This window comes from Pleurodeles waltl, chromosome 1_2, assembly GCF_031143425.1.
Source record: "Pleurodeles waltl isolate 20211129_DDA chromosome 1_2, aPleWal1.hap1.20221129, whole genome shotgun sequence".
Classification (NCBI taxonomy): Eukaryota; Metazoa; Chordata; class Amphibia; order Caudata; family Salamandridae; genus Pleurodeles; species Pleurodeles waltl.
This window is the reverse complement of record NC_090437.1, coordinates 1309440704-1309456333: the sequence shown is the minus strand read 5'-3', so window position 1 is coordinate 1309456333 and position 15630 is coordinate 1309440704. Positions and strand designations below refer to the sequence as shown.

The 15630-nt window shown below is 49.8% G+C and overlaps 1 protein-coding gene across 1 annotated transcript in view; it reads left to right on the top strand.

Annotated features, from left to right (window-relative positions):
- Positions 1-213: 213 nt before the first annotated feature.
- Positions 214-15630, top strand: part of RAB11FIP5 (RAB11 family interacting protein 5) — a 199281-nt gene continuing 183864 nt past the window's right edge. The window contains exon 1 of the mRNA XM_069205596.1: positions 214-1317. Coding sequence (XP_069061697.1) covers positions 956-1317 — 362 coding nt within the window. The 5' untranslated portion in view covers positions 214-955. The remainder of the gene's footprint in view (positions 1318-15630) is intronic.

Sequence of the window (15630 nt, the reverse complement as noted above, 5' to 3'; positions counted from 1 at the left end):
CCTAGGAGTGTAGTTTGAGGTGGGGGGGGGGCTCAGAGGTGTAGGGATGTGCTCCTAGGAGTGTAGTTTGTTGTAAGTGGGCTCCTAGGAGTGTAGTTTGTTGTAAGTGGGCTCCTAGGAGTGTAGTTTGTAGGCGTCGAGCCCCGCCCCGGGTGTAGGAGGAGCCCCCGCCGGCCCCTGCCTGCTCCGCTGCGGGAAGGGAGGAGGAGGCGGTGCGGCCGCTGCAGGGTGGGACCGCCCCCCCCTCTCCAGCACAGCCGAGCTCATAAAGCACCCTGAGGACGGCAAACTTCAACGCTCTCACCCCAGCAGCTGGAGGGCCCTCCCTCCGGGCACCCTCACCCCAGGAGCTGATCCTCCAACCCCCACGGGCACCATCGCCCCCAGGATCTGACCCTCTCCTCACTCCGGACAGCGCTCTCACCCCAGCAGCTCCCCCCTGCTCCTCCCTCCCCCCACCGGGCCAGCAGCTGGAGGGTCCTCCCTCCGGGTACCCTCACCCCAGGAGCTGATCCTCCAACCCCCACGATCTGACTCTCTCCTCACTCCGGACAGCGCTCTCACCCCAGCAGCTGGAGGGCCCTCCCTCCGGGCACCCTCACCCCAGGAGCTGATTCCCCAACCCCCCAGCAGCTCCCCCCTGCTCCTCCCTCCCCCCACCGGGCCAGCAGCTGGAGGGTCCTCCCTCCGGGCACCCTCACCCCAGGAGCTGATTACCCCCTCCGGACACCCGCACACTAGAACTGAGCCCCCCCACCCCCCCGGACACCTCCCCCCAGCATCTGGAGGATCCTCCCCCCGGAGAGACTCACCCCAGCTGGTTGAGGCATCTCCCTCCGGGCGAGCGCTCCCACCCCAGCATCTGAAGAGCCCTCCCTCCGGGCACCCTCGCCCGGTCCTGAGGTTACTGACTACAGCTGCTCCCCCCATGCCCCGCTGACCCCCTCCCCCCGGCATGTCCCTGCTGCGGCCCGAGCCCCCCCCGGGGGCGCCCTGGCTGCCCACCCACCTGCAGGTGCGGGTGCTGCGGGCCCGGGGGCTGCGGCTGAAGGGCAGGCATGGCACCAGCGACGCCTTCACCATCATGCAGCTGGGCCGGGAGCGCTTCTGCACCGCCGTGGCCGAGAAGAGCCCGGGCCGGGCCGAGTGGGCCGAGGAGTGCTGCTTCGAGCTGGCCCCGCTGGGGTCCGGGGCCCCGCAGCCCCCGCTGCTGCTGCAGGTCATGCACCGCGCCCTGGTCGGCATGGACAAGTTCCTGGGCCAGGTCAGCCTGCCCCTGGACAGGCTGCTGCAGGAGGGGCGCTCCAGCCAAGACCAGTGAGTTCTGGGGGGGGGCAGAGGGGCAGGACCGGGGGGAGGGGGTTATGAGCAGAGTTTAAGGGTAGGCAGCTACCGTGGGGCTATAACTTTTGTGGTTTGGGACAGGGCTGGGGTTGTGGGTGGGTAGGTAGAGGTGTACTTTTGCGGTTTGTGACTGGGCTGTGGGTGTGAGAGGCAGGGGTGTACTTCTGTGGTGTGTGTGGCCTGGGCTGTGGGTGAGAGAGGCAGGGGTGTCGAGGGCAGGACCTGAGGTTAGGTAGAGGTGTACTTTTGTGGTTTGTGACTGGGCTGTGGGTGTGAGAGGCAGGGGTGTAGAGGGCAGGACCTGAGGGTAGGTAGTGTACTTCTGTGGTTTGTGACTGGCTTGGGCTGTGGGGGTGAGAGGCAGGACCTGAGGGTAGGTAGTGTACTTCTGTGGTTTGTGACTGGCTTGGGCTGTGGGTCTGAGAGGCAGGGGTGTAGTGGGCAGGACCTGAGGGTAGGTAGAGGTGTACTTCTGTGGTTTGTGGCTGGTCTGGGTTGTGGGTGTGAGAGGCAGGGGTGTAGTGGGCAGGACCTGAGGGTAGGTAGAGGTGTACTTCTGTGGTTTGTGACTGGCCTGGGTTGTGGGTGTGAGAGGCAGGGGTGTACAGGGCAGGACCTGAGGATAGGTGGAGGTGTACTTCTGTAGTTTGTGAGTGGCTTGGGTTGTGGGTGTGAGATACAGGGGTGTAGAGAGCAGGACCTGAGGGTAGGTGGAGGTTTGTGACTATAAGTGGCATGGACAGGAGGCCAGAGGCTGGATCTACAGGCCAAGGAGTGAGTTGCATTACTAGGGTAGGGTGTGGTTTCGCAGCAGAAGTGTGGGTGCAGGTCTGAGTGGAGTGGTATCAGAATGTGCAGCCCCGCCAAGCCTCCCAGGTCCATGGCGATGAGCTGCTCCATTCTAGGTTTTTTCTTTGAATTCTGGGACTTATACCTTTTCTTTGTTCCATGATCAAACAGGACTACAAGTCCCAGAACTCAGAGGAAAATACCTGGACTGCAGCAGCACACCACAAATGGACCTGGGTAACTTGTCCGGTATGACTGTGGGGGCAGGAGTGAGGTGTTATAGGGGTACACACATGTGACTGATGAATGTGTGTGGGGCAGAACTGGTGTTTTGAACCAGAGGGGCTTGGGGATGGGTGCTGGCACTTTACCTGATGGATAAAGATATGTGGGTGATGTTGTGGGGGCCATTGGAAGGCTATGGATGGCGAGAGGCTAAACAAGTGACTAGAGTCCAGAGACCGAAGAGCTGGGCCGGGGTGTGGTAAGGTGGGGTGGGAGTTTGAGGAAGGGCCTGTGATTGTTTGAGAGGGTTGGGAGTTAGGGCTGGCTTTTGGTGGTGCGCTATCAGGACACCAGGTGAAGGTGACACCATTTGGAGATGGGTCATGTTTATATGGTGGTGGGAAGCATAGGGAACATGGGTGAGGAATGTAAGTTGGGCAGTGGGCCAGATAGAACACTTTGTGTTAAAGGACTTCCTGTTTCAGAGCAGGAGGTGACGGGAATGTGGAGTGGTTGTGGTGGTGGCAGTGAAGTTGGATCTAGACTGATGAAGGCCTGGCAGGGGAAAACAAATGGCCTTACTTGGTTATATCTAAACTCTATTCTATGGGTCTATGTTGTAAGGATTTGTAATGTCCCTTTAAATCAATAGTGTACAAGAGCGAGTGAGACAGTGGTCCACCTTCTCTCAAATGCAGTTTCTACAAGCAACATGGCTTTTAGGCGGTGTGGTTTGTGTCAAAGGAAATTGATGGAAAATAATTGTGTACGCACCCCCTCACATATTCCATCCACTTGTATGCACCCCCTCACATTCCATCCACTAGGGAGGCCATGCATTGCTCCTAGTACATCAAGAGGCCAGAGATAAACTATGAAAAACTGGTTGCTGATAGCTTAGCCCTCAAAAGGTTTGAGGAACACTATTCACATTATATAAATATTGGGGATCAGCGCCCAGCAGACATGCATAAAACATGATATTTCTACAGAACTGAAGATTTCATTCAGACTAACTTTGCATACTGCGCTCAAGGACGTTCCTCGAAACATGGTGTCTGTGATGGCCAACGTGGCCTACCCAGCAGGCGTGTCCAATGCAGTCTCGTTTGCTGCTGTATGGCGGAATGGAGGATACCTAATCGTTGGAAAGGTCCTAGAGACCTTCTACTAACTGGTTGAGGTTCTTTGAGTTCACCAGCGGTCGGTCCTGAGTGTTGGAAAGACCTTAAACACAAGGTCAAGTGTGTGGTAAGACATTGGGCAGGCATTACTGCACCTATCTTGGCTGGTCCAGGCCACAGGTGTGTGTTTGGGAGGTCTAGGTAGCTCTGCCCACTAAATGCTTGGCATCTGGGTGAAGTCCAAGTGTTCTTGGGAATCTGAGCTCAGCTTTGTATTTTGCTGGGCAGAATGCATATCAGTAGAGGGTTCAAAACTTCCTGAGGGCAAACATCGGCTTAACTCAAGCAAACAACTCCTTTCTTAGTAAGGCTGCACTTTGGGCCCAACCAATGCAGCTTCTCCTGGTATGTTTCTGCATAAACTTGCCAGACACATTGCTTATTTAAGATTCTGGGACAGTGGCCTGGTCTGCACTTTGGATTAAAACTCAAGATTGAACTTTGTAGTAGAAGTTTTCTAGTGAGTGAGACATTCTGGCTTGACTAGTCCCTGAGGGACTTTATGCCAAGATGTCACACCAGCAAACTTTACTGTGTGCGACTGCACTTGTCTGTGTGAGCAGCAAAGGCGCATGGACAACAGACCCTTTAAAGGATCCTCAGAGCCCCTGCTGTCCTCGCGCCCAGCACGTGCTTGCTGGCGCGAGGGAGCCTTGGCGAGGGTTTGGCGGCGTCTGAGCTGCCAGGAGACACGCCCCGACCCGAGGTTTGGTGGTTTTTAACCACACCCACCGGTTGTCCGGGCCTGATCTCGCCTGATTCCAAGCCTGACCTCAGCAGCTGACCTGCGATCCCTGCTTCTCAGCAGCTGAACAGTTTTGTTGCACCTTCTTTATTTTTTGTTTTTCTTAATCCCAGGCAGGATTTAATCAGCTGTGTGATTGCACCCGAATACCAGTCTTTGCTCTTCATGCTTCTGTTTACTGGGGCCACAATGCTGGCTGGCGCGCGAGCTCAGAGGTCCTGGCGCCGACCTGGCACGCGCACTCCTGGTTGTGGCGCGAGAAGCGCGCGGCCAGGCACAGAGCTTTTCCGTGTAATTTAAGGCCCAGAGGGCCCTAATGTGTATCCGGGATGTCCATGATCACGAGGCCTCCCTGATCACAAGGCACCATTGTGTCAAGCCTGCACCTTTCATTTTGGCAAAGCTTTTGGCATGCACCAGGCTCTCGCCAATGACGCGCACGTTTGTACACTAATATAACACGTAGAAAGTAATTTTTAAAGATCCCGTGCACTTTTGTATAACACTGTACAATAGAGCTTAACTCGTTTTTGAGGCCTCCTCGAGATGGAAACCAGCATTTGGAAAGCTGGAGAGAATTTGCACAAGCAAATTTGTTGACAACTTTGATCAGTTAACTCCAGAAACAACGTCTTACCCAAAAGTGACCCCTGACCTCAGCAGAAAGCACTATTTGGCACAAACAGCCCCGACAACAGGGTGAAATGTTAGTCATATACTTGCAGAAAACTGGTGCATGGTGCAGACGTTTGGTGGTTGGTGGCAGGGCGAGGAAGAGCCCTGGAGTTACTTGGCATCATGCAGATGGTGCCAGGAGGGCCCTCTGGCGTGGCCCTGGTGGGAGGAAAGGGGTGAGCCCTTATGTAGCTCTGGAATTGTTCCAAAGCATCATGGCGCCCAGATCATCAGACTGAGATTCTGAGAGGGTGTGTTGCAATGTTGGTATTAACTCCTTTACTCACTCCACGGTCCAGGAGAAAAGCAAGTTGAAGATGTTGCGGCTGCCCAGGCTTGGCATCTGAAACCAGTGGCCAGCTTGCCGCACTATATCTGTGGCTGGCGTGCCTTGAGACCCAGATGTAGGGCATTGGTGCAGTCCTGCCTGGGGCCCAGTGTGGTAGTTTGAAAGCGGGCCATTTATTTAACAAGCACACTTGCATACCCCACCAAGCGGTACCTTGGATGTGGCCGCATAGATGGCGCACCAGGAAGCAAAGGTGACTGCACGAAGAGCTGTGCCTAGGAGAAACCCACCTGAGGTTGGTGGCTCTGTGGGGACCGTTCCAACGGCGAGAAGTTAAGATGGCAACGTTGACCCCTCTAGACTGTCTCCTTGAAGCGATGCATTATCCAATGTATGGTAGTACAGCGGTCTGGCAGGAGAGTTGAGAGTCAGAAGGGCGCCTTCCTTGACGTACGCATACCTCCCTATAGCAGGTAGCTGGTAGAGGGGCACAAACAGATGGGTGAAGAGATGGAGCCTGGTCTCCCACGATGGAAGTAGGACTGCGCTGGGATTGGCAAGCATTTCTCAGCACCCTCACTAGATGAATAACATGGTTCTGGTAAATGTATTTATACAAAAGACTGGGGCCTGAAACTTGGCGCATGAAGCCTGAACAAAACAGGCCTTTTTAGGTCGAGCATAGCAGCGCACAAGCGCTGCTTTTTCGACGTGTTGGTATGTATCAGGGCTTTTTAACCACGCCCATCATGATCACTTGTTCATGGGCTTGCCTTTCTAAAATCCTTTGTTTTCGTTGGTAAATGCATTTCCTTTGTCCCTCTTTGGGGCGTTTTGTTACTACCTTGGCCATCGACCCTGTTATATGGATAGTTGCACTTTTGCTGATAACTTTCACTGCGAGCGGACTTCTTTTTCCTTTTGAGTCTCTCCTTCGCGCTCGTGCTCATGGCGGCCATGGAGCTTTGTTTCGACTTTCTTATGTGAACTGTATTACTTTTTATTTCAAAATTATGTTGCAAGAAAAGTCCAGTTAGGAATTTACAAAGCTAATAGCTCTTAACTCGAGCAAACATGAGACTCATTGCATTGCAAATGCTTGTTATGTGTGGTTGTCAAAGAAGATTTGTGGTAGTTTTATTTGAAGGACGGAGGCAATGGCAGAACTTACCAGGCAAGTTTTGCAGAGTACAATGAGTTGGTTTTTGATGGTCTGGCTTGACAGCACCGCTATCAACAGACAATTGTGTGATCATTCTAAGACAGGTGCTTTTGCTCCTCCCACGTGTTGGGAGCCAGGCATACTTGTTTTGATTGGGCATAAGCTGTGTGCTTCCAAAAAAATAGTGCTTGCCCTCCATGCAGCTGTGATCATTTTGTTTATTTATGCAGCTGCCTGAGCTTGAATGTTCAGGGGCACACTTAGGACATTGTAATGTTATTAAAGTGTCTCAGATAACTAGATAATGTCTGGTGTTCTTCTCTGCCAGCATGGCTGATCTGAGGAGGGCAGTCCATAACCTATCTGGATGTTTAGCTCTGGCTTGACAATGCAGCTGTCACCTGACCTTTAACCTACACCAATATTATTCTACAGTTCGTTGTTTTCACACGTAAACATATCCATCCCATGCTCTGTACTTGCAAAGCACCACATCACCATACACCATCCCTTTAAAGCCAGACCCTTGGTATTGCCAATATTTGTCATGTAACGGGATCCCTGTCTGGAGTTAAATGAATCCGGGATGTGATGGCGCACAGACCTTGCAACCTGAAACAAAATAAAAGAAGCATGTTTCAGTACACATTGAAAGCCCGAGTACATTGCAGGCAGACTGGATGCGGTGTTCAGGAAGTGAAATGATTGTATGCAATATATGAGGCAACATCGCTTCGCCACCTTACCATTGCTAAATATCTGAAGTTGGTTTGAAGTCCTCAAAAATGTCCTCAATTTAATGAGATAACCCGATCTCAGCACAGAAGTGTTCCTGCTGGACAGACCTCCTACTTAAGGCTGGCACCCAAGCTTAATTCTTGGTGTCCAGCACCCGCAAGGCCGGACCTATCTAGATTGACCACTTTTTTAAAAAAAAATCTCCTTTGCTGTAGGCAGTATTCTGAAATGAGGATTGACAGGAGAAAATAAACCTATTTCCTGTTGGAAATGGTGAGAGACGCTGACTTAGCATTTCATTGGGTACATTGATTCTGCAGCGCACACTGTTCTTATTGATTCGCTGCGATGGAGGCGCAACGGTAATGTCAGGTCACAGGAGCGTGGGATGTAGGGAAGCGTAGCCCATCGGTCCTGGTGCCCGTCCGCTGCAGCAAACGCTAACTGTGTCACCCTCCACCGATCTCTGGTCTTTATGAAGACTGGACTTCAAAGTGTTTGATTCTGATGGAAGCCCCTGGGAGGCTGGTCTTTAAGGTGACCCTCACTTGAGGAAATCGATTTCCGAGATGATTGTACAAAGGGACAGAACCAGCTTGTAGGCACAGATTGACTGGGGGAGAAGCTAATGCTATGGTTTACAAGAATTTGTTGAAGTAAAGTCTACCGGTCAACATGTATGAATGAGTGGCGGTTCTTACAAGGCTCGCTGAGAGGATGTCTCCAGGGGCGCCATTCATGAAACGTAATGTGCCTCTGGCAGTGAGCAGTCAAGCCCCACAGCCCATAGTGTTATCTCCTGGTTAAGTGTAATTGTCTGATGCCCCTCCCCGACCATAGGGATAGGGTAGACATGTACCTTCTATGCAGTCCGCTGCGGAACCAGCGATCTGGGCCTTGTGCCCAGGGCTGCACTTGATCACTGGGGGCGTGAGGTGTGCTGACCTGCATTGAACCAGACAGAGGGCCATTATCCTTAATGTTTCAGTCAGACAGGGCTTTCCATGCATCTGTTCCACTGGCAAGGTGGAGATCAAATTTGGGGTCCTTGGACACTGGAGCTCTGTCTAGCTCTTCCGCCGTCTGGTAGTTTTATGTATGGTCTACTTGCATCATCAACGGCATCAGATGCCCTCCTGTTATCAAACTTTTTCACACAGCTTCGGGGGTACACCCCAGGGACATATGCCAGTCCATGCCCCATGGCTGGCTGTCTCACGATACCTGTGAGACTTACTGAAGTGCCCTGATCTCACCACAAATCAGCCCAAGAGTCTCCTCTTTTTGGCACCACAAGAGAAGCAGTTCTCAGCAGCAAGAGACCAGGGGTGCAAGAGCACTGACTCTCGATCCGGCATCTCCGCTCCACCGACCTTGCCTTTGCAACCGTCCCATGCGTCCACAGAACTACAACCGGCGGTAGATCATTCTCACACCTCGTAGCCAAAACGTGGAACACTCTTCCCACCCACCTGCGCCAGACCAAAGACCTCCTTACCTTCAGGAAACCTCTCAAGACCTGGCTGTTCGAGCAGTAGCAGCACCCCCGCCCCCTTCAGTGCCTTGAGACCCTCACGGGTGAGAAGTGCGCTTTACCAATTCCTGATTGATTGATCGACACACTGCCTCCAAGCTACCACTTCATGCTAACATCACTTCCACTGCTCCTGCCATCAGGGGGCTTTCAATGTCTAGCCCTGGTAGTCTGTGTGCACCGGCCCTTTTAAACAACTATTCAACACACCTGCCGTGATACTGGCCAAGAAGAACTCGTTTCTTCACTTGGTGGGACTGGAGGTCTAAGGCCTCTTGTTGGGTCTCAGTTGAGTGGCAATGAGGGACCTCCCTTGCCTCATCGGGGCTCTCACCGGCCGTGTCTACCCCCAGTCAAATGTTAAGCTCTGAAGGTTTGACAGTAACCAGTGTGCAACAAGGCAGGTCAGAGCAGTGGAGTATTTGTGCATGGATGCTCAGTCTTGCATAGTTGCACGCCTTTGGTGGTTCAAATGCAGCTACCTGGCTGCAGCTCACAGCTCCTGTAACCACACACTCACAGCCATTCCTCTCGGCTGTAATCACAGCAAGCTGAGGAGTGCTCTGTAGGCTCTCTGCCTGCGTTGAAGTGAGGCTGCCACCTGGCCCTAAGGGTACCATTAGTTGAACTAACCCATGTTTACTCGGATATCACCAGTTGTGCACCACAATGCAAGTGGCAGCACAAACTGCACATGGCCTGATGTTGGAGAGTAGATTTCCCTGCAGACTTGATCACCTTGTGGTGATCCTCACCCATGCTGCTCGAGTCTCTGGCACACTCTAGTAGTGTTGTACTCCTACCAAATGGAACTCCTTTGCAGTAGCATACATCTTTGCCCAGTGGTCCGTTTGATCTCTTGCCCACAACAAAGAATACCTGTTAGGCCTCACAACATCCTTCAGTGCTGCTACAGTGTCGTTCTGCAAACCACAGTCCAGTACAGATTGGTGGGCACCCCTGCCATGCTCCTTGTTGACACGACAGCATGTCTAAGCCTATCATGGTCTCAAGTAGCTGCTGCCTCTTATTAACTGACCACCATTGGATACCTTCAGTCTGCCAACGGCAGTAGAGCGTTTGGTGGCCAGGAGTCTGGTAGGCCTTGGATCAGCCCTCCCAAGTGTTGAGCCGGGAGAAGAAGTCACCGTTGTCTGTGTAAACTGAGTGCCAGCCTCAGACTGAAGAAAAGGCACCCGCCCTATTGTGGCTGTTCAACACTTGGGCCTAATCTAGATTTTGGTTGACGGGTTACTCCATCACAACGGTGACGGATATCCCGTCCGCTGAAATATAAATTCCATTATTTCCTACCAGATTTATATTTTGGCGGATAGGATATTCCTCACTGTTGTGACAGAGTAATCCAACCGCTGAAATCTAAGTCAGGCCCCTAATACACTTCTAGTCCATCATGGTATTATTGACGGACCACAGACAACTTATTTGCATCGTCAGCAGTGTATCGGCCATGCCAGTGATGCATTTAAAATGTTGGATGCTTAAGTTGCAACATCACAATTCTGGGCATGATTGAATGCGTTTGTGCGCACAGCGGCTTACTTCTCCAGCCACCCAGAGGCTCCAGCACATCAGAAGCAGCTTGAAATGCAAATCGTGCTGCATTACCTCAATTGCACAAGATACCGTGCATACCTGAAAGTGTAATCTTCCAAAGGGTCTCCAGGAATTATCAGAAGGCTGAGTGTCTACAACTGGTCATAGAAGTCTACAGATAAACATTGGGGTACAAAGTAATATGGCTTTTAGTGTTTGGACATCAGTCCAGAAGGGTCTCTTGGGGCTATCAGAAGGTGTGCATGAGTTAATTGCAACACCAAAAGGGATGCTACTGAAAGGCACAAAGATTGCTGGCTCAGGGCTCTGGCACCAACTCTTAATCCTGGTATGCGGAGGCCACCAAAGCAAAGGCACTGCTGAGGCACCAGATGTTCTTCCCAGGGCTAGTAGTCTGGTGAACAAAGTGCCACTGAATGTGGTCTACCTCGAGGTTTTCCTGGTGTCCCTGTCATCGCAATGTCAAAACCATCTCAAAATTAAAAAAAATAAAACAAAGAAAATGTATGATCTCCATTCTCACCCGGGTCAACACCTTGCATTAGTGATGGATAATTTGTTATCACTTTGCTGGGTTCTTACTTCTGACTGCTGCATTAATGTTCTATAAGCTCTCAGGAAACTCTCCTCCATAATGAGTGAGCATCAGTACTCTGTGTTCCTACCACCGTTGGTGGTTTAAAAGCAGCACATCAAACCGATTTGTCTCTACGCCATCAGGGTGGAACCTGTGCACAAGGTCATTCAAGCAGGCATCCGGTGACCCCCAGAATGCCAGCTCGTACCTTCAGCAGACACAGCTCTGGTACTGCAAAATTGAACATCACGCATGACTACCTTTAAGACATCTGTTAGGTTGATGAACACTCGGGCACCTTACTGAGCTACTTTCTGCTAGCAACAGAAATGCTGCAGTGTCTTTGATATCAGGAGCACTAGGACTTATGGTCCTGGGTGGATGCTAGACAGCAATTACGTAATCTGATGGGAGGTGTTAAGGTGTGGTTAATGACTAAAGATCTGTGTTAGAGCTCCGTGTGTGGCACACATTTGCATGCTTCCGGGCTGGGGAAGACACTACAAAAAGAGCTTCCTTCGGATGGACTCTAACGGGTGATCTTCTGAGTGGTAGTCCCCCAAGGTGCGACTGAGTGCCAGTCGGCCCAAGAGCACTTTTAGTCGTCCATGGCATTCAGACATAGCAGAACGATCGATGAATTGGTCAGCATTTGTCATGCCGTAGAGAGGTCTTTCCGTGCAAGTGTGTAAGACCTACTGCAACATCACAGTCCACTTCCAAGGGAAAGGACAATGCATGTCCCATGAGACTGAAAAAGTGAGAAGGAATTTGCTTTACGGTATCCAGGTGGGACCATGGTATTACCAAGACTCCTACAAGGTTACCTAGCGTGATGGAGTCAATGACAATTACTGGTGGGTACTCCTTCAGGGGATAGACGTTCATCGGGTATAGAGAGCGTCTTAGACTTCTGCTACTGGACGAACAACCCCTTCCCAAGCTCGTAGATCCTCTTGTGCTCCAATGTTGCTTCACATTTTAAGGCCTGAAATATTTTTGCCACCTTTTAACTGTCCAGCGATCTCTTCTGATGGTTAAGTCCCAGTTTATGGAAGCCGACTTGCTGACTTTTGAATGAAAAAATATTTTACATCTTTGTCTGTGGCACCAATGTCTTTACTTTCTGAAATGTGACAGCCTCCAAGTTCTCCATCCACTTAAGAAGCGCTAATTAAGTTTGGGTCTCCATTTTAAGAGTGGCCCATGAGGATGAGTTCAGCTCTTCATTTTGCAGTATATTTTTGTATTTTTTAGAATTATTTTTGAGGTTTTTCTTAATACAACAGAAAGGACGCTGCACAGTTTGAGTAAAAGTATCATTATTTTAGTATTATTGAATTAGTTAAACTCCTCATCAAAGATAAGATGGATACATCCTAATTGACGTCTACTCCTATTTTACGTGTCTCCCCCATCCTGCTGACCAAAAAAACCTTGAATTTCTGACTTACGATACCTCAGTCTGCATGAACCGGTCACTAAGCTGCTTATCCCACGGTTTCAGGGGTGTGTCTATTAATAGTGCAGCAGGTACAGTGCCACCAGGGCTCTGGGATTTTAGGGGCTCACTGCTCCCTAATTATGGCTGTATTTCAGTATGAAAGCAGGGGGTAGGGAGTCCGTCATTCTACCTTGCATTAGGGTCGCTGGCATCTTTGCAGTACCACTGATCCCTTGGAGGTGGCGATTGGTGGGGGGGGGGGTCCACTGGGCTGATTATGGTACCATACGGAGTTGGCTTTTGAGGTTCCTTGTAGTGAAGCTTTTTTTTGGTAGGTTTTAGGTCTGGCTTGAGAGCACAGCGGTCTGTAAGAATTGTTTCTATTTCTTTAGAATAGACCTAGAGTGGGCTTTGGCTCCACCCAGAGACGTGTTATGCTCTTACCTCATGTGATTGGCTGTGTGGTGTATCATTCCGCCCTCTAGGAAGTGCTTCCATCATAATGCATCCTGGATTTTGTATTTTTTTGTAATCTGAAAAGTACTGTACATCACGTCACATTCAGATCTGTATCTCCGAGATGCGTTCTATACAGAAACAAATTATTTTAACTACTTGTCCTGGCATTTGCAATGTTAATAAGCGAGCATCCCAGCAAAGCTATGTAGCAGTGCGTGTAAACAGCATTTGTGTAATGCCTCTATGCATGCACTGTCACGTTAAAGCCATAACTATTAGCTTTGCCAATGCTTGTTTTCCTGATGTGTCCATGTGGCCTGCACCTGAGACCTCCTTTATTGATTCCTTGGTCTCAAGTTTGACCGCCATGGAAGGTGGGAGGCCACGGGCTGTAAATAATGTGCGCGTTGCTTCAGAGAAGCATGGCCTGCTTGCTTTGTGGCCAGATGTTGGTAGGATCCAGGGTTTATCAGCTGCGAACAGCTGCGCAGCCTGATAGCGGAAGTGACACAGGCCCTTGTGTGCGCGCGCCTACTCCCACTGACACCATCTATCTTCCACATTCCAGGGAATTCTGGATCATTAAACGGTGTTTGGCTTGTTTCACAAAAAGGGCTGTTTTTATTGATAAGCTTTCCATTTGTAGATTGGAGCGCAGAAAGAGGCCTGGGAATCAGCAAGCATTGGCAAAGTCAATATATCTGGCTTTGGCTACCAACCTGTTAGCTTTGCAAATGCTTGTTCTGTTTGCGTAGTTTTTCGTCTATAAAGCTTTATTGTTGAGGGAGCTTCCAGGGCCTTACCCATAATACCTTACACTGCCTAAAAGAAAGTACAGTTGTGTTCGTAAAGTACACATTGGCACACTCCCTGGCAGTGTAGGAAATCACTTTGTGTGCGGATGTGGTCCTTGTGAAAGAGCAGAATGGTGTCACTCACAGTGAAGTTAGCCAGCGGCTGAAGAAGGCCTAGCTATGGCTCCATCCTCTGTACTGTAGTGTGCAGATGAAAAATATGTGAATGAGACAGCAACAGACCAATGGACAAAGAGACTGAAAGCCCTTAGAAGTATATTATACATATTATTTTAGTAAAATTAAAAGGACTTGGATAATGCCAGACCTAAAAATGGTTAGCACAGTGATTAAATGGGTCTTCGATATGGTTATATTGTGCTGCGCTTTGTAACACCCCGCCACCCCCCAGTTACCAAGCAAACAGCAGTGGGTCAGATCGCTTCAGCCATTGATTACATGTACGCATACACTTAAAAAGAAGTTCATTTAAAAGGCCAAGAGTGGTGTGACGATACTTTAATTTCCAAATGTTTTTTCATCTTTATCACTTCATTTTAAGCCATCCCAGTGTGTTTGTCTTCAGTATACAGAAAATCAATGGTATGCTTTTATGACTATAAGAAACATATTTTCTAGTGATGTACATTTAAGCTAAGCAAGGTTTCTATATCCGTTTCTGTACCCGCCTTCGAGGGAACTTCTTTAGCGTTCTATAAAAATATGTGATGGTTTTTATTTCAGTTTAAAAATGATACTGCAAACATTTTTTTATTTTTTTTGTGTGGGATATACATATAACTAACCAATGATAAATATATTCCCATCGCAGCTGGTGGCTGAGGCCAGACATATTGTATTTGTCAGTGCTTGTTTAGAAGCGTAAATAATGGATTACTTTTAGAGATGCATAGATTGAGTGACATCTAATGCATGTCCAATGCTTGTGTCCCCCCCCCCCCCCCAATCTATTTTGAGTTTTCACTAAACATTACAATAACACAGCATGCTTATAAAAAGTACAAAGATTGAGGCAAGGGTACGTTTGCACGAGCAGGACAGACAATAGCATAGCACAATCATGGCGGAAGGGTCCATGTAAGAAGCGAAGGGCGTGGATGAGCGCTGTCAACGTCAAGGCGGGGCATCGAGCATCGTATTACGTGCAAAGAGGTGGAGTATGGACTTACCTGCCCATCTGGATCCCTTCGAAATGGGCAAGGGGCAGAGGCCCATGCGCCCTACTGTCTGGGTTATAGGTGTAGGATCCCCAGGGAAGGGGTGTGAGTCCCCCAATTTCATGCCTCTGCGCGGGAACAAAAGGCCCAAGCGACTGAACATTGAAAGAAAGGGAAGAGAAAAAGAACTAAACTTAACAAAAGAAGTCTCCAGCCATGATGTAAAAAAGACAGTGCCTTCAGAGGGGGGAGGAAAAGGGATATCCCTGGGGCCCCATACCAGGGGAGATAACTTAGACACCTATGTTGATTATGTGGTGCTGCAGCCCTTGACTAGATACATATTCTCTAATCCACAACATGACCTTTGGATTAATCTATTGTTCAGAAGAGGAGTTTGCCAGGCCTAGTATTGCCAGTGACTTTGTCTCAATAAAATAGCAGGTGATTTGAGCTCTTGCCTTGATGAACACGTACAACCTCAAGGATTGCAGAGGAAGGGTCTCCTGGGCAGAAAGGAGAACAGGTCGATTGAGTAAAGGAGGTGAGACCACTGCTTGTAAGCCATGTCAGGACAGCCATATTTAAGGTGTACCCCCCCAAAGACTGCAGACTGGGCCAGAGGAAGGCATTGTCTCCTATTATGCGAAGGGTGCTTAAAGCTGCTAAGATAACCCATCGGGTTAATGTGCCTGTTGCAGAAAAATGTTTCCACCCCAAAAATCCCTATTGCAACTCTACATTTCATCTTTCTAAGGGTGATAACATAGTTACTACTGAGCCGGGTAACCGCATCTTGTGCTTGCAGCTGGTCATGCACAGACTTGTCTTGATGAGTCCCGTTCTCAAGACCAGATCTATTCATCTTTCCTCAGATCTGTAACCTTATCCTGAAGGGGTGCTTACAGTACCGGT